The following is a 22991-nucleotide window of genomic DNA, read 5'->3' as shown; positions in this document are numbered from 1 at the left end:
TAGCAGCAAATTTAATCCAAAACCAAAACAAATCAACTTCCACTTGCCTGCAACTGTAGGGACCATTATACTTGCGTGACATGTCCACAGCTCCAATGATTCCTCCAAAAGCTGAACCTTTTATTTGATCCTTTATTAGCAATTAGCAAGCATACAGTTAACCATTACTGAGCATTATGTCTGCGATATCTGAGTGGTCATCAAATTATATGGCCTCCACTGGTCCCAAGCTCAATGAAATAAGCAAAAATACGTAATTTATTCCCTTTACTTTTACCATGCCATCCCCACTCATGTGAATAGATACAATAAAGGCACAACACAGAATACAAAGCAGATAGAGAACCGATACATGAACCTACACTCTGGAGACACCAGTGGCATGCCAGAAATCGGAGAGGTCAGGGGGCAGAAGTGAGTGTAGTCACTATTACTAATGAGAATGTGCTTGTAGTTAAAAGGTCTGAAAGTTGATAAGTCACCTGGACCATTTGGTGTACACCCCAGGGTTCCAAAAGAGGTGGCTGAAGAAATTATGGAGGCATTTGTAGTGGTCTTCAAGAACCACTAAATTCTGGAATGGTTCTGAAGGACAGGAGAATTGTCAATGTCACTCCACTCTTTAAGGGAAGGAGGCAAAAAGCCTGTTATCCTGACTTCGGTGGTTGGCAAGATGGTAGAGTCCATTCTTAAGGATAAGGTTTTGTGGTACTAGGGGGCACACAATTAAATAGGCTGATGTCAGCATTGTTTCCTTAAGGGGAAACCCTGCCTGACAAATCTGTTGGGATTCTTTAAAGAAATAAAAGGCAGGATAGACAAGAGACTCAGTGGATCAATAACACAAGAGATGCTGGAAATCTAGAGCAGCACACACAGAATTCTGCAGGCCAGGCAGCATCTATGGAAATTAATAAAGAGTCGATGTTTCAGGCAGAGACCCTTCAGCAGGACTGGACAGGAAGGGGAAGAAACCCCCTTCCAATGGAGTCAGTGGATGCTGTTTCCTTGGATTTTCAGAAGACATGAGGGTGCTAAACATGATAAGAGCCCATGGTATTAAAGGAAAAATATGAGCATGGACAGAAGGATGGTTGATTGGCAGAAGGCAATAAGTGGGAATATAGGGTGTCCTTTCTGGTTGGCTGCCAGTGACTAGTGGTGCTTTGCTGGGTTTTGTCTTGGGTTCACTATTCTTCATGTTAAATATTAACGAATTGGATGATGGAATTGATGATTTTGTGGTCTGTGGGTAATATAAGGATAGGTGGAGGAGCAGGTAGTGTTGAGGAAGGAGGGAGTCTGCAGAAGGACCTGGATGGATAGTGTAGGGAAGTGTATGGTCACGCATTTTGGTAGCAGGAACAAGTGCATAGACTACTTTCTTAATGGTCAGTAAATTCAGAGATCAGAGGTGCAAGGGAACTTGTGAGTCCTCGTGAATCTTTAAAGGCTAACTTGCAGGTTGCGTCGGTAGTAAGGAAGGCAAATACAATGTTAGTATTCATTGTGAGAGGACTAGAATATAAAAAACAAAGATGTACTGCTGAGCATTTATATGGAATTGGTTGAACCATATTTGGAGAATTGTGAGCAGTATTTGACCCCATGTCTAAGAGAGGATGTGCTGGCATTGGAGGGAGCCCAGAGGAGGTTTACGAGAATGATTCTGAATACAAAAGGATTAACGTACAGTACGAGTAGCATTGGATGGATCTGTGCCTGTACTCTCTGAGGTTTAGAATAATGAGGGGGCACCTCACTGAAACCTACTGAATATTGAAAAACCTAGATACTGAAGGTGATGTAGAGAGGATGTTTCCAATAGTGGGAGAGTCTAGGACCAGAGAGTACAGCCTTAGCATAGAAGGATGTCCCTTTAGAACAGAGATAAGGAGGGATTTCTTTAGCCAGAAGGTGGTGAATTTGTGGAATTCATTGCCACAGATGGCTGTGGAGGCTGTCATTGGGCATATTTAATGCAGAGGTGGATAGGTTCCTGATTACTGAGGTGTCAAAGGTTGCAGGGAAAAGACAGGACAATGGGATTGAGAGGGAAAATGATTCAGCCATAACCAACTGGTGGAGCAGACTTGGTGAGCCAAATGGCCGAATTCTGCTCCTACGTCTTATGGTTCTTTTTGTAGGTTGTATTAAAGAGACTTGTGAAGATGTATGAACTTTTAAACAGTGATCATCGTACGGTTGATTCTCTCTTCTGCTTTCCGCATTTCAAATTCTCAATGGATCGGAGCACTCTTAAAATCAGGCAATCATCAATCACTGCCCACAGCTCACAGCCAAGACCCAGAAATCTTCAGAGATGTTACCATTTGTAAAAAAAAGAGAAATAAAAACAACTTTTCAAAAAAGCACCAGCTTTGATGATCTGTTCAACAGGCCTTCCTGGAGCTTCACATTCCATCTCTCTAAATCTTATTACACACTGTCTAATATTATTCTGCTGACCATTCTTATGCCTCAATTTCATTCAACTAAAGAAAATAAATCTTCCTGAGACTCAGCAACTTGTAATTATGCTGTAGATCATATCTAGTAAAACATACTAAGGCTCTTCATGGGAGTATGGAATGCCAGAGCAGATGACAAAAGGCCACATAAAAGGCCTCTGTTAAAGAGGAAAGGGAGGTGGTGACATTTCAGGAGGAAAGTGGAGCTTAGGACTATGGCAGAGGTGGAATGCAATAAGTGATAAGGCACTTAAAATCAGGTTACACAATTATAAAAGCAAACATTGATCTTAAATCGTTTTTGTGAACTTCTTGCGGTTGTATTTCTGCTGATATTGGACAACATCAAATTTTCTCTTGCATCCATTAAAATTCATGTAACGAATTTTGCCAAAGATTGGTCGCTCTGCCCAGCCTTGGTCATGGATTCCACAGATTGACCACATACAGCCTGTGGAGCAAAGTGTTAAGTATGGTAATTAGATATAGGAAACATAGATTTAACGCATTAAGTGCTGCTGAAGGAAAACAACAACACAAGTCACTTTGAAAGCCATATATTTTTTATATTAACATTTGAATAGAGAAGTGTTTCCTAATTTCACCATTGAAAGTTTCAAGGTATCTTTAAATTTCAGTCAGCCCAAACCTTAAATGGAATGTTTGAATAAGTGCTCCTTGTAAAATTAACCTCATGAAGTCTAGCTGTCCTTTTGGAAAATGATTGTAATTGTGCCCAGGTAACATATTCTTCTAATGTCTGATAGCATAATAGAAGTGTAATGTGTTGACACTAACTTTCAGGATCATTTTACAACAGCTTCTCCTGCTGTTACCATATGTGAAAATGAAATAGTGGATGAAGGTATCGCATTTTGGTCATTTCTTGGATTTGCTAGTAAATGTCGGGCCATCAAGGCTGACTACATTCAATAAATGAATAAATTCAAATTGAGAACACAAGACATTTTGCAGATGCTGGAAATCCAAAATAAAATACACAAAATGCTGGAGGAACTTGGCAGGTCAGACAGCATCTACAGAATGAACAAACAGTTGAAGTTTGGGCTGAGACCCTTGTTCAGGACTAGATTAAAATTGAGTCTTTTGCTTTGAGGGATCTGCAGGGGCAACATAGATCATTCCAAAGTGGCACTTCCTGGTTATTTGTGCAGTCCTTCATAGTTCCAATAAAAGAACAAGACTTGAATTCCTTAGTTCCTCTTTTCCACAAAAGGTAAAAATGGTCAGGGGGCAGCTTGGTCAGTGTGGAGGGTTGCAGTGAAGAGATGGTTTCCTTGCTATGACAAAATGATGTACCAACGAATTTTAACTCAAGTTGGCTGCAATGTTAGCACAAGTATGGGGATGGTATACACCTTCTCTCCCATTCCCTTGATCCTGCTAATATTTTGAGACCACTCTGTGTCCTCCTCATGCCAATTCTGTACAGTAAAAACATCGGTGCTTTTAAAAATGAGATAAAATTGAAAAACTGTTAAAAGCCACTGCCTTTGTTTTTTTCTGTCTTTTCACTGTCCGTTTCTGGACATCTGGCAGCAAATCTTTCCAAAGATGAGATACTCTGGAATGGAGGTTGACTGGTGACTGGTGGGTGTGCCACAGGGGTTGGTGTTGGGATCCTTGTTATTAATAATGAGGGGGCCGTGGTCGAATGGTCGGCGACTTGGGCCGGCTCCCCCACCGGACTCAGTCTGGTGAGGAGGGAGTGAGGCCACCCAGCGGGGCTAAAAATAAACAAGACTTGACAAAGGGCAGATGAGCTCCTTGTGAGCCAACGGCCATCTTCCATGGAAGAGATTAAAGCCTCACCACGTATCTACAAATCGTACGCTATGCACCTAGATAGAAGAGACATGGTGAACTTGGGCGCTGCACAGTGTGCCTGGACCTGCCCAAGGCCTCCGCCTAAGGAAGAGCCGAGCTCGAAGAAGTGGCCATGGCTGGAGGCCGACACGGCCTCGGGCTCGAGTTTGGCGGGGGCGGCAGCGGGCGGTGCCAAAGCGGCCAGCGAGAACAAACTGGAGGAGAGGCTGTACTCGGTGCTGTTGCAGGATCGAAGAAGATGGAGGTGCATAGCCGCCAACCCCAGATTCGGGATGGCACCCACTGACTGACTGACAAGTGATTAGAATGCAATTTGCACAAGGCTTGATTAGTAGAATTATGGATGACACAAAATTAGCAGGTGGTGTTAGTAGTGAAAAAAGTTAGCATAGATTACAGTGGGATCTTGATTTTAATTGGTTAGGGAAGTGAGCGGAGGTGTGGAAAAATGGATTTCAATACAGATAGCTGCGATATTGAAAAGTGAATCCAGTAGAGGACCTATACTAAGAATGGTTGGACACTAGGGTGTGTAGTCGAACAGGGGTCCTTAGGAGTACAAATGCATAGTTTGTTGGAAGTGACATCAGAGGTAGACAGGGTGGTGAAAGAGGTATTAAGCAGGCTGGCCCTCATCAGTCAGAGCACTGGGATATTCTGTTGCCATTGGATAAGTTGTCAGCGAGGCTACATTTGGATTGCTGTGTACAGCTTTTGTCACCCTGTTATAGGGAAGACATGGTTAAACTGGAAAGAGCACAGACAAGATTTCAAGGATGTTGACTGGAAGGAGGCATTGAGTTAGTTATAAGGAGTGACAAGGTTTGGTCCTTATCACTTGGAAGGTAGGACAATCAGGGACAGTGTTAGAAACATGTTTAAAGTTATAAGAGGCATGGATAATAAGCACTGTAGTAGTTTTTTCTCTGGGGCAGTGAGTCCAAAGCTAGGGGCAAGGTGAGAGGAGAAAGATTTAAAAGGGATCTGAAGGCAATTGGTTCATAAAGAAGGTATGAGCAGATGGAATGAGCTGCTAGCGTATCATTTAATAATCATTTAAGAAGCAGTTGGAGAGGTGGGTTCAGATGGATATGTGCCAAATGCAGGAAACCACTGCACGGGCATGGTGGTCAGCATGTACTCGATGGGCTGACAGACAGGTATCTGTGCTGCATTACTATATCACTCGGTCTTGATTTTATTTGCTTCTAGCAAATGGCAAGGAAAGAGCTACAAAATCATCCACTCATACACTGCAGACTTTGTACACGGAGGTTCTAGGTATCACTTATTAGATAATGCATGCCAGTTTTGAGCTCACCCACATATCCGTTTGGATCTGATCCATCAAGTTGGTAACGATCGTTCAGATAGATGGCGAACGTCAGTGCTTCCTCAGGTGAAGAGGTCCACTCCAAGATCTTCTTAGCCCAATACATTCGTAAAAAACCGTGCATTTTCCCTTCGTAGACCATCTGAAGCTACAGAAAACAGATGTTGCAGCTAAAATCCACGGGGAAACAAATCCCAGCAAGATGGTGGCAAGTACAGGAAAAAAGGAGCATGTATTCATTCTGTATGAATTAATCAGGATGAGCCAAATGGCTTTTCACATTGTGAGCATCCTCAAAAATCTGACTTTAGTAAAACATCGGAAAATGTACGTTTATGGCTATTTCGGATTCTCAGAACTCACTGACGTGCATCCGTGCCCAAAACGTAAAGCTGTGGAACAAAGTGTATCTTTTTACCTGTGCAGCATTCCACAAGGTATCGTGTGTTTCCCCATCCTCCAGCTGTTTTAGGGTGTAAAGGTACGGCCGCTTGTCACTACTGTGCAATTTCAGAGTTTTCTGTGCCCACTCTGAGGCACCTGAGAAGCAAATAATTCAAGTAAAAAATTAAGGTTGGGCGTGGTCAAGATAAAAACTGCTGTTCCAAAGTTCATTTTCAGTTTTGTGGTCCTTTATGTTTGGAAAATCATTTATCAGAGATGAAAAATGATTGCTTTCCCAAACTTTTAATAGTTCCAAAGTCGAAGAGATTAAATAGAGCAAAAGAGATGCATTTTAAAGTACATTTACTGGCATAAAACATAGTGTGATTAATTTGGAGAGATGCAATCAAGTTACTACATGGGGTGGACTGGGAGCTTAATACTTACTCATTTTGTCAACAGCATATAATGCTGACAAGAAAATCAAAATAAAAATGATTCCACAGATTGGCAGAATACAGATGTTCAACTAAAACTGAATTCAATTAACAGTTTTAATTTAAGATTTAAATGTCAAAAACTGCCAGGGTAATGCAAGCACTTAATTTTTTGATGCTCAACCCAAGCTGAAATGTAGCAACATCAGCCTCACCTTCACACTGGTCATACATTTTATTATAAAAGCAGAAGTTGTCTGCCAGCTCCCGCCGCACCACAGCTTCTTCAATGTAGCTGTCTACACTCTCTTTAAACTTGTTGCGGAACTTCTTTATCTCAAGGACTGCCCGCTGAACTGAAACTTGACCTGTAAAAGGAGAACGGGATTCAATGGAGACACAAGTTCAGAACTACCTAATTGTAAATTAGGCTAAAGGCAAAACTTTGACAGAATCACCGAAGACTATTCTATGCAGTTAATCTCTATCAGTGCAAATAAATTTGATGGTATAAAGCATCAGAATTCTTTCCCTTTTTCCTGTGTCTATTCCTCCTATAGTTTTATTCAACTCCCTTTTAAATAAAGTCATAATTCGTAACAGCTTCTCAGTCTTGGCATAAGCTATAAAAATCCACATTACATCCCTCTCATGGCTCTAATCCTAACTAACCGTAAATTCCATCTGCGGACCAGTCACTGTGTTCCATTAATGCAACACCTCTTTCAATATATGTCTCATCAAGATGTGCCTCCTTGGGGTTTTGGCTCCAACAGTCTTACAAATCATGCCATGTATGATACATTACTGTGATATTTTACTATTATTCTTTTTATTGATCAAATATTATGAATATACTCACTATGAAAATAAAAGTGGTTCATATTTCAAATACAGTTTAAATATGAATATCTCTAATTGTGTCAATTTTGTAGGATTTACTTAATGACAAAATTTCACAATAACGCCTTAAGTTCTCTTCCATTGCAATGTCTGTGTATCTTCTGAGCTCCATACAGTATTACAGTATTTCCAGAAACATTTGCGTGGCCCTGAATTCCTGATCTTAAATGCTTCATAGACACTCACCAAAGTGAAACCATGGTGACATGTTACTTAAGGCGGCCTTGTTTGGGTTGTTTCTGTCTGAACCGAAGTGCTTCAGGTTTCCCTTAATGAATGACTCTAGCCTTGTTAGACCTGCTGTAGTTCCTGCTTTTGCCCAGTCAACTTGCTGAACTGTGCGATCCACTAGAAGGCTTGTGCAGACTGCATCCCAGTCAATGATCTAGAATGATAATCAGATGACTCAAGTAAGAGAGATCAAATAAACCTACTACACAAATGACAGATATTGTAATTCTATAATCCTTGTTAAACAACAGGAAATCAGATGCAAATGAGTAGATAACAAATCATTGTTTCTTTCATGAAGATTATAAATCTAGACTTAAACTTGCATTAGAATCAGAAAACTAATTTTTGGTCAGTTGATAAAGGAAAAATTTCAATGATCTTATAGCAACATCTGATCAGAAGTGCTACAATTCTTGCCTGATAGTCATTGGCATGAAAAAGAATTCCATTCTCAAAATGAGTTTTATGTTGTCAATGAACAACTGTGCTCTTAGCCCAAGGAAAAATTGTAGAAATCCAAATGTAGTTTGATCAAGGTTGAAGGATTTGCAGATGGCCATTACAAGAAATAATCAGTCAGCAATTTTAAATCTTTAACAAAAAGGAAGCAATTGTTTATTAGTTTTCAGTGAAGACCAATTTACTGATATCTATGCAGAAACTCAGTACTGGTCCCTCTGACAACAGTAGGTATAAACCTGTACAAAGCTTCCTCATATGAACACCATTCCTTTTGAAGAATTAAGCCATTAGCGTATACTTTGTAATGTTAAACTAAGTCGATAAGGTTCTGGATGAATCATTCTATGATACTAACCTGGAGCTTCTGAGGAGAGTTATAAGGATGTCGGATAACTGGAGGAAAATCGGTCAGGAACTGTGGGAGCTTGTCATGAATTTTCCCTCTGATTGTTCTGGCACTGTACTCTTGTTTATTTGAAGCTACCCAGCAAGGTACAATATTGTGAGCATCCACCTAAACATTGCAAATAAAACATCCGGATATTACAGTCAGGGTAAGCAAAGCATTTCTGCATTAACCATCTTAATTGTGAAATGTTCCTAGGTATAATTTAATCACTTTTCATCGTGAAATAAAGTGAAAATAGATCCTCGGCTCTCTAGAATCAAAATCTTTAGAGCAGTACAGACTTTGTTATTCAACAATATTTATAAATTGAATCTACGAATAAGAATAATAGAAGGAAATGTACTGCAATGCTGCATAAAGTCAACTGACTCTTGGGATATGTATCACAAATCAGGCAGCTATATTACCAGAGCTGGATGGAGCACAGTGATCACTACAGCTGCCTGCTCCAGTAAGGATTATCCAGGTATTGGAAGTGCTGCAGTGAAGAACATACAATCTGATGCTTAAATTAAAGCACCTAAACTATGAGGAAAAGATACAAGGTAGTTAAAAATCCAGTTCAAATAATAAATCAGAATCAGGATTAGATTCATATAAGTGTAGATGCAAAGAAAGCACGACAGTGCCTCTACTTCCTTAGGAGTCTGTGGAGGTTTGGCATGTCATCAGAAACCTTGACAAGCTTCTATAGATGTGTGCTGGAAAGTGTGCTGACCGGCTGCATTACGGCCTGTGAGTAGAAAATCCTACAAAACATAAGGGATTTGGCTTAGTACAGCGGTGCTAGAAAGTTTGTGAACCCTGTAGAATTTTCTCTATTTCTGCATAAATATGACCTAAATGTGATCATGTAAGTCCTAAAATTAGATAAAGAAAACACAATTAAATAAATAACACAAAAAAATTTGTACTTGTTATTTTTTTTGAGAAAAATGACTCAATATTACATGTATTTGTTGGAAAAAGTAGGTGAACCTTTGCTCACAGTAACTGGTGTGACCCCCTTGTACAGCAATAACTTCAACCAAACGTTTCTGGTAACTGTTGGTCAGTCCTGGACATTGGCTTGGAGGAAATTGGATGGATCCTGTGTACACGGTAACAGTAACAGCACTAAAAGAGAAGAGGCCAGGCACAGTGAGAGAACTGAGAAAGATTATGGGTCTATTGAGTTACTGTTGGCAGTACGCTAAAGATCTCTCTCAAATTGTGATGCCCCTCTGTGACATGTTAAAAAGCAGAGATGACAGTGACCAGTAGAGGTAGTATCAGAAAGACAAGTAAGAAGAGGAACTGTGTGCCCTCTTGCAAACCAATCACTTGGACAGAGACACATCAAGAAACTTTGGAGAAGTTGCCTGACTGCTGAGTACATCCATCTCTGCTGGGATTCCCAGACATCGCACAACCATTTATTCTCCACATTGATGGCTGCAATCAGGGGTTGCGAGCAGTCCTGTATCAAAAGGAAGATGAGTGCAGTTGCTGGAAACCTTACCAACACACACAAAATGTTGGAGGGACTCAGGAAGTCAGACAGCATCTATGGAGGGAAATAAACAGCTGACTTTTCGAGCTGAGACCCTTCATCAGGCCTGGAAAGGAAGAGGGAAGATGCCAGAATAAGAAGGTGGGAGAAGGGGAAGGAACACAAGCTGGCAGATGATAGGTGAGACCAGGTACCAGGTGAGGGGGGAAGGAAGGTGGGGGAAGGGGGGGTGATGAAGAAAGAAAATAGAACTCCTCCAACCTGATGGCATGAACATTGATTATTCCAACTTCCGGTAATTTCTCCCCCTTCCTTCCTTCTCTCTTTTCTCTTTCCCCATTTTGGTTACCCCCTGACCCCTTCTCCTCTCCTCACATGCCCATCACTTCCCTCTGGTTCCCTTCCTCCTTCCCCTTTCTTTCATGATCCTCTGCCATCTCATATTAGATTCCTTCTTCTTCAGCCCTTTACCTTTTCCACTTCCCTTACCAACTTGTCACGTCATCGTCCCTCCCCACCTTCCCCCTCATCTGGTTACACTTATCACCTGCCGGCTTGTACTCTTCCCCCTCCTCCCACCTTCTTATCCCGACTTGCCGAGTTCCTCCAGAACTTTGTGTGTGCTACACAAAAAGGTCAGTTTAACTATTTAAGCACATGTTGGTGAACAGCTGGAGTAAAATGCTCAAGAAGGCAGCAGAAATGTTGTAGAAAAATGACTGGAGGATTATACAAGAGAACATAACTTTCATTTTAGGGCATTTTTCAGAACATGATAAACACTCAAATGAAAGGCAGGTAATACTAAAACATTACAGCACACTCTTCTGGGTTGAACCCCAACACATTGAACACGTACCTGGACAAATAGCAGATCTTTTGGTAATTTATTTTTCACTTCCTCGATCCACTGCAGAGGGAGGCGTAATGGTGAGAAGTCTACAACCACTGCACCGATGTTGTGTTCTTTAACAAACACCGGCAGCACATCTTCGGGAAAACCAGTCAGCAGATGGAAAGCGATATTCAGCATTCGACACTCCTGCAAGGTAATATTCAATACATATTCAGTTAAAAAAAACCACCAGTTCACACTCTGCCTGTTCAATTCCATCAGATTGTTGATGGTAGCTGGTGACATCTATTTGTCTCCTCTTTCTGCTCTCAGGCTGTTCTCTGTTTTCATTTTAAAATATAATGATAGGAAGAAGTTACTCCCATTGCTTACATCTTCAATTCCAAAAAATCCTCACTGGAAAACAGAAATGGTTCAGAAAGCTACTATGTTGCCAAACAACAAGTGGTTGATAATAGAATATTGTACATAGAAATCTACAGCACAATACAGGCCCTTTAGCCCACAATGTTGTGCTGACCATGTAACTTACTCTAGAGACTACCTAGAGTTTCCCTACCACCTAGCCCTCTATTTTTCTAAGCTCTATGATAATGTTTGAAGGAAGAAAATTTGTCTCCACACCCCATGCTAATGTGAAGCTAGAGTCCAACACTAAACAGCTGTCTCTTACTAGTTCTTGAGAACATCAAAATCAAATTGCAATAAAGAAGCTGAACAATTGCTTGTGGTTATCTATAAATGTTAAATAACTATAGCGTTTCTCTCCTCTCCATGGACCTGTCCAGTAAGGCAATAGAAATGTTGCTGCAATAAATATGAAGGTCTTAACGACTCAGCAAAGAAAGCTCTTCGCAAGTAGGATCTCACAGACAACCTGATGGGTCCCATCCAAAAGGAACCGCAGAATATCCACAATATCTGAACCGATCCCACAACCTATGAACTCACTTTCAAGGACTCTACAATTCATGTTCTCAGCATTATTTATTTACTTATTTATGGTGATACATGCTTTAATAATAAATTTACTTTGAACTTTGACTTGGACATTTGATATCCAGACTGCCCTGACATCTGCTGCAATTGACACCAATGAAGGGACTCTCCGCTTGATGAGAGACCACCCTGATGAGAATGTCTAGAAGATTAATGCAAGGCTTGGGTAACTGATTACTGACAGTGTAAGCAAACCAGGCCAATATACCCACCATCAGGGCTCTAACAACACTCAACAACTTCCAACAAGCAGATCATATGCTCTGTATGCCTGATGCTAGATTGTCAAATATGCATTTTACTCTGAGCTTCATCAACGCATACTTTTCAGGAGCACAGAGAATGCATACAGAATATTGTCAAAGCCTCTTTGAAAAAGTGTAACGAACGTGGGAATCCCGGGCCTGTGAACACTCAGAGCGGAGTAATAAGTGGAAAGGCACGGAACACTGTGGTGAAAATGATGGAAGGAGCACATCATCTGACTTATCAAACACTTCCTTTCCCTGCTGTGGCATATGTCGAAGCTCCCACTGTATCCTTAACATCCCACTTCAGAAGCCATAGAATGGGAGGGGAAGCAAATCATCTTTTACGGTGAGGTACTTCTTAATAAGAAGGTGTTGAGCATTTCTCTGCTAAGTCTCATAAAACGCAAACCAACACCTTTAACTAGCGCTTTTATTACTGGCAAGGGGAATAAATAGAATGAATTGCAGAAAGTACACACAACAGAATCTGGCTATTCAGCATAAACAGTTACCCTAAGCAATCAAGCCTCCTATCAGTTTTCTATTTCTGCTTTGCGTAACCTTTATCCATTTCTTCTTTATTTTCCCCTGAAAAACATGCCTATCATCTTGCTGGTGCATTCCATTGGAGAAAACTCCACATCCTTGCCACTCTCATTCTTTAAGACTCACTGCATAAACCCAAGGTAGGAGCACAATCTGCTTGAAATCATTATTTGTATCCTGTAGCCCTTTTAGTCTCGAAATTTCTTGAGATCTGAGAGATGCAGTACAATACTTTATTGAACATGGAAAACTCTTAAGTATTTACCTCGGCAACTTCCTGAACATGGAAAACTCTAAACTATTTACCTCAGCAACTTCCTGAAGTCCTTTCAGCATGAAACCAAATTGGCGGATGGTGGCATCTGGGCACTTGGGGACCAAGCAGAAGACGACATGAATTGGGTGTTTATGCTCAAGAGCAAGCAACTGTGCATACAGGAAAGCCCAGTTATCTGTGAGAATGAAATTCATCATAATTTGTCAACAAGATATAGCAGATAGATGATCAGATTGCACAATAATGCCAAAGTATTGCTGTTGATACAATATAATAGAAAAGAAATATAACAATTTGACATAGAAATACCCTTTCCATATTTTGGTACCTCAATATAGCTGCAACTGAACGGCAGGTTAAATTAATTTCAACACCACTTTATGCAGAAGGAGACAAGCTTGTTCTCTCACAGGCTTTCACATTAAATAGAAATACTAAACTTGCTCTTCATCGTATGTGAAAGTTTTCTAGTGAATGTTGCATTTCTTGTGTTGTTGCTGCCTGTAAGTTTCTCAGGCATATGTGTAATTGTGCATATGACAATAAACTTGTATTTGACTGTTTCTTAAAAACACTCTACATGGTGAAGTTACAATATAGCATTATGGAATATATACACTTGTATATGTATCTCCCAAGCTGTAAGACTACTGAACTCCCTACCAGCACCCAGGTTCATCATGTATGAAGCGCCAGTAGCATTATACTGTTTACTTTTTAACTTGTATCGTATATGCACCTTAGTATTTGTTAATTTAGTTGTGATAATATTACTTTATGTGTTATGTGTGTGAGTTATATGTATTGTGTTGAGTACCTTAGTCTGTAAGAATGTTGTCTCATTTGGCCATATACATGTGTACGGCTGAATGACTATAAACTGAACTTGAACTTGTTGCCTCCTTTGACATATACAGACTTACCTTGCACTCGCTGGTCTCGTGACATCCAGTAGGAAATTCCTTGACAGTTATCCTGGATCCTGTTGGCTTTGGAAAGAAGACGGACACGATTTTTGTTATAACTAAATTCTTCAACCGATATTGCAGTGGACAAACGTGACTTTTCAATGCTTTCTAACATGTTTTCCCTTGCTGGGGGAGATACTTGATCTTCAACTTTTCTACTTTTATTTTTGTAAGGGTAGGACAATTCTTTCTGAATTTGTCCTGGCTCACAATTTTTCGCTATTCTCTTTCTCCTAGCAGGGTCATTTAGTTTCTCTTTCTGACTTAAATCATCGTGATTGGGTTCCATCAGGGTCTTGGAAGAGGTAGGAAATTCTATTGCTTTTTCATTTGATTCTTCATTCTTCTGCTCATGGTCAAAACCTTTCATTTCATCTACAGACTTCTTGGACGGCCTTTTGCTTTTTGAAGACATTTCGGTTCAATGTTTGATGCTCAGCGACAAAGGAAAAAACAAAGGTCTGGAGAAATGAGTTATAGAATGGCCACAGCGCAACGACTTGCAAGCTTTACCAAACCACCTGCAAACAGAAAAAAAAAGCAGGAAATAAGTTTTGAAGGAGGTTTATGTCCATTTATATTTAACAATACCATGGGATTCCCACATTTGGTGAGCCTTACAATATATTTTTTGACAGATTCAAACATGCATTTTATCTGCAGCCAAAAAATATCAACTGAGCTATTATGTCTGATGCTTGAGTCCAACAGTTTAAAAGCTAAAAGTGGATAAAATCCACTTATTTTAAATTTGCCTGAAAATAGTTGCAAATTTCATCAGTTATGGACATAAATGAAAGTTTAAGAATGTTGCATGTCGGACAGAGTTTATGGCTAACTTGTACTTCTTTCAAGAGAATATATTTGAAACTTAGGAAGCTCCAGTATCAACTTTTAGAAAAGAAAAGATTAATATGAATAAAGGGTAGGAGTCAGCATTTAATATGATCATCCCTCAGAAGCTGGTGGGGTAAACTGTCCTCACTGGGTCTCAACACTCTCTCTGTAATTGGATCGTGGACTTCTTGACAGAAAGGCTGTGTTGCCAGAAACATCTCTAGCTCCATCACGCTGAGCACCAGCACTTCCCAAAGCTGTGTGCTCAGCCCATTGTTGTTCGTGCTGCTGTCGCATGACTACACTGCTGGATCCAGTTCAAACCGAATCAGATATACGTACACACAGGTCGACCTTCACTAATCCGACTACCTGTAATCTGGCTCCTTCGATAATCTGGTACTGATTATACTTAATTTGATCCTTCTGTAATTCGGCATTTTCACCAATCTGGCACTCATTGTGGGTTATATATATGAATATGTGAATTGCATTCGTCATCATGTTACCATGTGATATGTGTGTGCCTCGCTCAGATAACACAAAGTTAGACCCTCATTTTCGGACTCCAATATCTTCCTTTGAACTGGTTTCCTGTTTTGAAGTTACTAAACATAACACTGGTGTCGAGGTATTTTTCTGAAACAAACCCAAGACGGCTACTGACCTGCTGGAAGTGCAGTGAGACATATGAACTAAATGTAACTCCCTGGTTAAGACTTTACTGCTAATGTTGTCGGTATTGCATTTAATGGCCTTCTGTAGAAGCAGCGTGTTCTGCTGGTAGTGTTTGGGCTACCACTAAAGACAAGCGGTTGTGATGTTCATGCTTAGGAATGTCGTGTCATCCAATCACGAAGGTGGAAATGGGAGAAGATTCTAGAAAATGCTGGGTGGAGAGGTTTTGTGATGGACATTGAGGTGGGTTGAGATCTTTTTTGGCAGGAAATGGAGAGAGAAGAAGCTAGGGAGAACTGGCTGTAGGATTTGATCCACCAGTAATGCATGACTCGATGGAGTCCAAGGGAGAAATCCTACCGGTGATCAGTCAACAGGAGTTGCTGCCGTGAGTACATCGGACACATCAGTTTTTTGGAAGACTTGAGCTCCAACCTGTGCACTTTTGACTATTTTAGTTATGATGGGCCCTTTCATTTTCTTTTCTTTTTTTCTTTCTTCTTTAATAATGGTTTGGTTAAGTTAACATTTATAAATATACTTTCTTTATAATTGTATGTAGTGTACAATCTGTTATTTCTTGCCAACGAGCACTTGCTTGGGGCCAGTATTTACACAGTATTCACACAGATTGGGGTTTGGATGGGTGAGACATTCCAACTTCCAGGTTTTGGTGGAACCCAAGTCATATTGATCCTAGACATATGGAATCTGAGAAAGGTGGTCTTCTCACCGCTGAGTCTGGTGGCTGTTAGCAAGGGGTTAATGAACTGCATTTCGAGATATGCCTGGTAAGAAGGGGTTTCATAAAATTGCAGAGACACAAATGGTGAGTAAAACACGCAGCACACCTCACGCAGAGACGGTCGATTTAAAAAACACAGCAGTGTACATGCAGAGACGGTCACGTAAAAACGCAGCACAGCACATGCAGAGATGGTTGAGTTAAAAAAAAAGTGCAGCACGTTCTTTGGGAGGGAAGACGTGATTGAGTTCATTTTTGAAAAATGTCAGAAAATGGAAGAATTCACTGGTTCATACAAAGTGAGTACCGAGTGATAATAATCACTTAAAAATCATAATTGACTGGCTACATCATAAAGATTAACAAGTTTGATTACACAACAGGTAATTGGCTCATGTATATAGAGCTATTGGAACAGTACTTTGAAGCAAATGAAATAGCCAATGAAAAGCGAGTACCCATTTTGCTGAGAGCAATCTTGCAGAATACAGTTTGCTTCAAAGTTTGACTCCTCATTGACTACCAGCAGGAATGAGCTTTGCTATGTTAAATGCAGGAACATTTAGAACCGAAGCCATTGTTGACTGCCGAACACTTTAGGTTTCATAAGCGGAATCAAAAGGAAGGGGAGTCCATTTCACCATACGTGACTAAATTAAAGAAATTGTCTGAGCATTGTCAGTTTGGTAATGGTCTTAATGATGCACTGAAAGACCGTTGAGTTTGTGGAATCTTAAAAGAAAGTGTTCAAAAATGGCTCCTAACTGAAGCACAGGCTCACATTTAAAAGAGCAGTTGAAATTGCTATTTCAATGGAAACTGCAGATAGAGACTCAATTGAGTTACAGTCAAGAATAAAAGTGAGTGTGAACAAAATTGCAGTGTCTAAACAGAAACCAGCCTGACTGAATAAATTGTGATACTGTTGTGGCAGAGGCCCACATAAAACAAACACAGATTTAAAGGTGAAACTTGTAGAAAATGCAACAAAGTAGGACAAATACAAAGAGCAAGTTGGGCAGACAGAAATAAATATACTGTTCAGGGAAGAGAAAATGTCAAGTTGCTGTTTCAAAGAGAGTATTAATCTACACGCTGTTGATGAAAAATTTGATAATGATGGGAGTGACACAGGACTGTGTAGCCTCGAGATAGGTGGTTGTTGTTCTGTGCCTTGTGGCACGTCAGGTGGGAATCTTACCTTTTTTTTTTAGCATTTGTCTGTGTTTATTTTTAAACGAAGCTGGGTTGCTAGCTTAACCCAGCGCGGATGGAAAGCGTGCAAGGGACTGGCTAGATTTGAATCCCGCACCACTTGCCTTGAAGTCTGGGCAGATACCACTACACCACTGGCTGGCTAGCCTTGAAATTTAGTGTGAAAATTAACAACAGACAAGCACTATGGCTTAGGGCCAGAAGTGAACGGCAAATTAATTGAAATGGGATTAGACGCTAGTTCAACTGTTTCAGTCATTCCACAAAATGAGTTTGAAGGGCATTTCAAAGATACTAAACTGAAGCCTGCAGATATCCAACGAAGATCTTACATTGGAGAAAAGATAATTCCTGTGGGACTGACATTCATAACAATGAAATACAACAACCAATGAGCCACATTGAACTTATATGTGGTAAAGACAGGAGGATCAGCATTGTTGGCACATGACTGGCTGACAACTACAACTTGATTGGAGAGCCATCCATCATTTGCAAACCTTAATCCCTGCAATGAAGCAAACCGAAAGCGAATTAAGAGAGGTACTGGATGATGCCACAACTGTCTCTAGGCCAAACACCATGAACCATTGCCCAACAGAAGACAAACAGGTGTTGGTGCTAACCTCTGTGCTCCAGTTGGAAAACATATTGGACCAAGGAAGGACCATGCTGCTCAGAGGAAGCGTGAAAGTGATGAAAGCAATGGTCTGACTACAAGCTTTTGCAATGTATCCGAGAAAGCTTCTGATTTGTTAATCCAGCAGTTACTTGTGAAATGCGGCTTGATGCTAAACTGGGAGTGAGTTCAAGCTGCTTCTGTAAAGTTGTAAACACTTGGATTTTGTGAGTATAAAGAACCAGAATCTACTCTGTGTGCATTATAGTTATTGCATGAACTGACAGTGGGAGACAAAGAGCTGCTTGTAAAAGTAGATGCAAAGACCAAAGCCCAGCTGGATGAACGGAAGGACAAAAAGAAAGGAGTCAATGGAGACATGAAAACAGAGGATTCGTCAGATGATGAACCAAGAGGGGAGATCAGATCGTAAAAGGAGCAATAGAAGGATTAATAAGAAAATACTCCAGTGAACTAAATGCACCTTCTCAAGATCAAGATCCACAAATGTGAAGAAGACAAAGGAAGAAGAAGGAACGTGGGTACCACTACCAGAACCACTTCCTGCAGTCTCAGAGTCAACTCCTACAACCACCAAAGAGGAGGCCCCAGAACTTGAGATTGTTTCACAGCCACAAGTCCCACCCGCCAAGCAGTGTAACTGCCCTTGTCAGGAAAGATATTATCCTACAAGAGTAAGCAAGCCTCTACAGTGATTAAATCTTCAGGCTTGAATGGGACAATTTAAAAATTTACTATGCTGTTGATGTCTGTATGGTATCTGCATTATATAGCATACTGTATATATAGTTGAAATGCATTCTCTGTTGAGTTGGAGTTTATAGCTAAGCAGGGAGGAGTGTCGTATATTTAATATTCCAGTAATATTTTTGAATAATCTTGTTTATATATTTTGTTTGATGAAACATTCTTGTTTGAATCACAATCCAGTTTATTATCACCGGCATATGATGTGAAATTTGTTAACTTAGCAGCAGCAGTTCAATGCAATACATGATCTAGCAGAGGGAGAAAAAAATAATAAATAAAATAAAACATAATAATAAATAAACAAGTAAATCAATTACGTATATTGAATAGATTATTAAAAAATGTGAAAAAACAGAAATACTGTATATGAAAAAAGTGAGGTAGTGTCCAAAGATTCAATGTCCATTTAGGAATCGGATGGTAGAGGGGAATAAGCTGATCCTGAATCGCTGAGTGTGTGCCTTCAGGCTTCTGTACCTCCTACCTGATGGTAACAGTGAGAAAAGGGCATGTCCTGGGTGCTGGGGATCCTTAATAACGGACGCTACCTTTCTGAGACACCGCTCCCTAAAGATGTCCCGGGTACTTTGTAGGCTAGTGCCCAAGATGGAGCTGACTAGATTTACAACCTTCTGCAGCTTCTTTCAGTCCTGTGCAGTAGCCCCTCCATACCAGACAGTGATGCAGCCTATCAGAATGTTCTCCATGGTACAGCTATAGTTTTGTTTAAATAATTCATTATGGGCTATATGTACAAATACATCATCACCCTACCATGTGATATGTACACACCTCACTTAAACACGTAGTTAGACCCACATTTTCGGACTCTCTTGTTTTCTTTTGAATTAGTTCAGTGTTTTGAATTACAAAACTTAACAATGGACTATAGGAAGGTGCAGACCGACCACTCGTCATTGAACATACATGACTCTCTTTGGAGAGAGCTGGCAGCACATAATGGACAATCTCACCTACTCCCTCAGCACCTCTTCTTTGGTCAAGAAGGCACAGCAACAGCTCCATTTCCTGAGGAGACTGAGTGAGCAAGGCTCCTCTCTCCCATTTTAACCAATTTTTACAGGAGCACCATCAAGGCGTCAGACCACAAGTCCCTATAAAGGATTGTGACAACTGCTGAGGTGATCATCAGGCTCTCTCTTCCACCCAACAGAGATATTCATCAGGAGCACTGTGAAAGCATTGTCAATGATTCCTCACATCCATCCAACAATCTCTTTGACCCCTTACCACCAGGCAGGAGGTACCTAGCATTAGGAGAAGAACATTTATGATGGGAAATAGCTTCTTCCCCCAGCCTGTGAGACCACTGCACTCCCTGCCACAACATAGGTCTCATTGTGTATGAAGCACCAGTACTGTCATCATTTACTTTTTAACTTATATTGTATATGCAACTTATTATTAATTTATTAGTGGTAATATTACTTTATGTATTACATACGTGAGTTATATGTACTGTTGTGCACTTTGGTCTGCAGGAACATTGTTTTGTTTGGCAGTATACATGTGTACGGCTGAATGTCAGTAAACTGAACTTGAACTCGAGACTATTCACATTATTTCATAGTTCTGGAGCTTTTTATGAGTGGTTGATAATTCTGCAAGGAAGGAGGTACAGAAGCCTGAAGGCACACACTCAGTGATTCAGGAACAGCTTCTTCCCCTCTGCCATCAGATTTCTAAATGGACATTGAACCCATGAACACTAACTCACTTCTTTATTATTTCTGTTTTTGCACTACTATTTTTAATTTAACCATTATATATATACACACACTCTTATGGTAATTCATTTACTTTTTCTATATTTATCATGTATTGCATTGTATCGCTGCAGCTAAGTTAACAAATTTCTCAACATATGTGGGAGATATCAAACCTGATTCTGAAGACTGTAGAAGTGAGGTGTTTATTTTGACAATTTTGGTGGGTCAGATTTCTGACTTGTCTCTCTGGAGGATAATACACACACAGTTGTTCATCTTAGAAATCTTTTACTTCATCCGTAAGGTTATAGAGTAATTCAATGTAAAGCATAAAGTTATCCCACTACCAGTCACATCTTCCTCCTCTCCCATTTTCTGCTTTCAGCAGGCACCACTCTCTCCATTACTTCTCGATCTGTTTATCCCTCAGCATCCAGCCCTTCCTGTCTCCTGATACTTTTTTCCAGAAACTATACGAGGTGCTGCATTTATCTCCATATCACCTCCCTCACCACCATCCAGGGACCTAAACAGCCCTTCCAGGTGAGGCAGGAGTCTACGTGCACTGTTTATTGCATTTAGGGCTCACGACGTGGTCTCCTCTACGCTGAACAGACCAAGCATAGACTAGGTGACCATTTCTTGGAGTGTTTGTGTTGTGTCTGCATTGGCCTTCTTCAGTTTCCTGTCGCAGTCACCTCATCTCCGCTTCTCATTCCCACACTGATGTGTCTGTCCTTGGCCTTCTCCGCTGTCACAGTGAGGCCAAGTGCAAACTAGACTTCCTCATTTTCCACATCTGGTCTACAACCCAGGTATGAACATTAGATTTTCCGATTTCAACCTACTCCTGTGTATTCCTTCCCACCACCCCCAAAACCAGTTCACCCAGGTTCTCTTTCCCTTTCCTATCTGTATCAGCCCATCATCCACACACGTGTTTCTTCTTCTCTAGCCCACCTGATTCCATCTGCCCATCATCCCTTCCTTATCTGTTCCCACATCACCTACCAGTCCCTGTATCGTTGACTCCCTCTCACTTCACACTGGCTACCTCCCCTCTACTCTCCCGATGCAAGGTCAGGATCCAAAATATTGATAATTCCTTTGCCTCCACAGACACGAAGCGGCTTGATGCACCGACTTCCTCCAGCAGTTTGCTTTCGGATCCAGACTCCAGCATCTGCAGTCTCTTGTGCCTCCATTATCCAATCACCGGTTTGTTAGGAAGGTTCTCAATTTAGTCCTGGCACAGTTCTAAAAACCTCAAAGAGCTGGCTGTTCAGTCACCTCAGAACAGATAATGTCCTGGAGACGCAGGAGACTGCAGGAGGCACAGTCTGCAACAGGATGGAGAAGCTGGTGAAACTCAGCAGGTCAGGAAGCATCCATGGAGAGAAACAGACGGTCAATATATCCGGTCAAGACCCAACATCGAGACTGAATGATAGAGGAAACATAGCCAATATAAAGAGGGGGAAGTGGTGGGCCAAGAACTGGCAAGTGTTAGAGGTAGATCCAAGGGGAGAGAGGCAAAAGGCAGGTGGAGATGGCAAAGTGGAAATACTAACAAAGGTTGGCAGATGACAAGTGGAGAGAACACAGGGTTTCAGATGATGGAATTTGGTAGGAAAGGAAGGTGGAACATGGAATCAAGAAGGGAGGTGGGGGTGATCAAATGGAAATAATGGGGGGGGGGAGGGGACCCCAGTGGGAGGAGTGTGCGGATGAAGGGAAAGAAGTATGGTGCTGTGGGTATTGGAAGAACTAGATCGATCAGGACGGAGGGAGAAAAGGAATAGTGGGGACGCACTTTATCTGAAACTCGAAGATAATGTCCTGCAATCATTCACTTAAGGGCCCACCCAAGACAATACAGTATTAGAAACCCTACTCTTGCGTTTACCTGTGCATTCTCTCTCTGCTGCTGCAGTTAAATGTCAGTTATGGGTACCGCAGGATTCTCAGAACTGGGTTGGAAGCAGGTTATCCTCGATCCTGAGCGAATGCATAAAAAGCAGTTTACGCAATGTGCGGTAATTTCTCAGATTTAGGCAATATCAATGAAAAGGAAACAGTTCAGGCCGATAACCCTTCATCGGAGCACAGCCCGTACAATACCTTGATTCTGGACTGCTCAGTTTCACGCACTCGAAGGCTTCAGACGGCTGGCTTCTTACCACGAGCGCCGATTTTGATCAGACTTGCCAGCTGCACTTATATAAGCACCGAAACGTTGTGTAACTTTCTAAAGTGTTATGTAAGGGTAATGAACACGCCCAGTCGCGTCCTTCCGGGGGGGGGGCGGTCGCGTTTTTTTCTGAGCAACTTTGATCTATAATGCATATATTTCCACCTTTAAATGTAGTAATGGTCTTATGTTTGATAAACATATTACGCCTAACAGAAGGCAAATATTTTGAGAGGCCAAAATATCACGCTCAGGCCATCATCACAGGCAATTCAACCACTTTAATTCATTCTCAGCCCTGCGCCGTGAACATTGAGGCGGTTTTTTTGACAACT

General features: G+C 41.0%; 1 protein-coding gene across 2 annotated transcripts; it reads right to left on the bottom strand.

The window, feature by feature from the left end:
- Positions 1–252: 252 nt before the first annotated feature.
- cpdp (CPD photolyase) lies at positions 253–22741 on the bottom strand. 2 transcript variants are annotated; one of them, XM_072255167.1, is made up of 11 exons: positions 22587–22741; positions 22372–22463; positions 13826–14391; positions 12932–13077; positions 10833–11015; positions 8428–8586; positions 7563–7761; positions 6689–6841; positions 6071–6192; positions 5641–5800; positions 253–2922 (listed from the first exon to the last, which is right to left on the bottom strand). In XM_072255167.1, the coding sequence occupies exons 3-11, from the start codon at positions 14283–14285 to the stop codon at positions 2762–2764; spliced, it is 1743 nt and encodes a 580-aa protein (XP_072111268.1). In that variant the 5' UTR covers positions 14286–14391; positions 22372–22463; positions 22587–22741; the 3' UTR covers positions 253–2761. The 2 variants fall into 2 exon arrangements, with proteins under 2 accessions (XP_072111268.1, XP_072111269.1); XM_072255168.1 differs by lacking the exon at positions 22372–22463.
- Positions 22742–22991: the final 250 nt, after the last annotated feature.

This window comes from Mobula birostris, chromosome 4 (assembly GCF_030028105.1).
Source record: "Mobula birostris isolate sMobBir1 chromosome 4, sMobBir1.hap1, whole genome shotgun sequence".
NCBI lineage: Eukaryota > Metazoa > Chordata > Chondrichthyes > Myliobatiformes > Myliobatidae > Mobula > Mobula birostris.
Note: the sequence above shows the minus strand (reverse complement) of the source record. Positions and strands in the feature narration are given on the sequence as shown.

What these genes read in the sequence shown, in the direction of transcription:
- cpdp (XM_072255167.1), bottom strand. Translation starts at nt 14,285, where the DNA reads ATGTCTTCAAAAAGCAAAAGGCCGTCCAAGAAGTCTGTAGATGAAATG. An exon ending in AATGTATGACCAGTGTGAAG is followed by an intron (nt 6,193 to 6,688) that starts GTGAGGCTGATG and finishes TTTGCTTCTCAG; the next exon opens with GTGCCTCAGAGTGGGCACAG. An exon ending in AGATCCAAACGGATATGTGG is followed by an intron (nt 2,923 to 5,640) that starts GTGAGCTCAAAA and finishes TTTGCTCCACAG; the next exon opens with GCTGTATGTGGTCAATCTGT.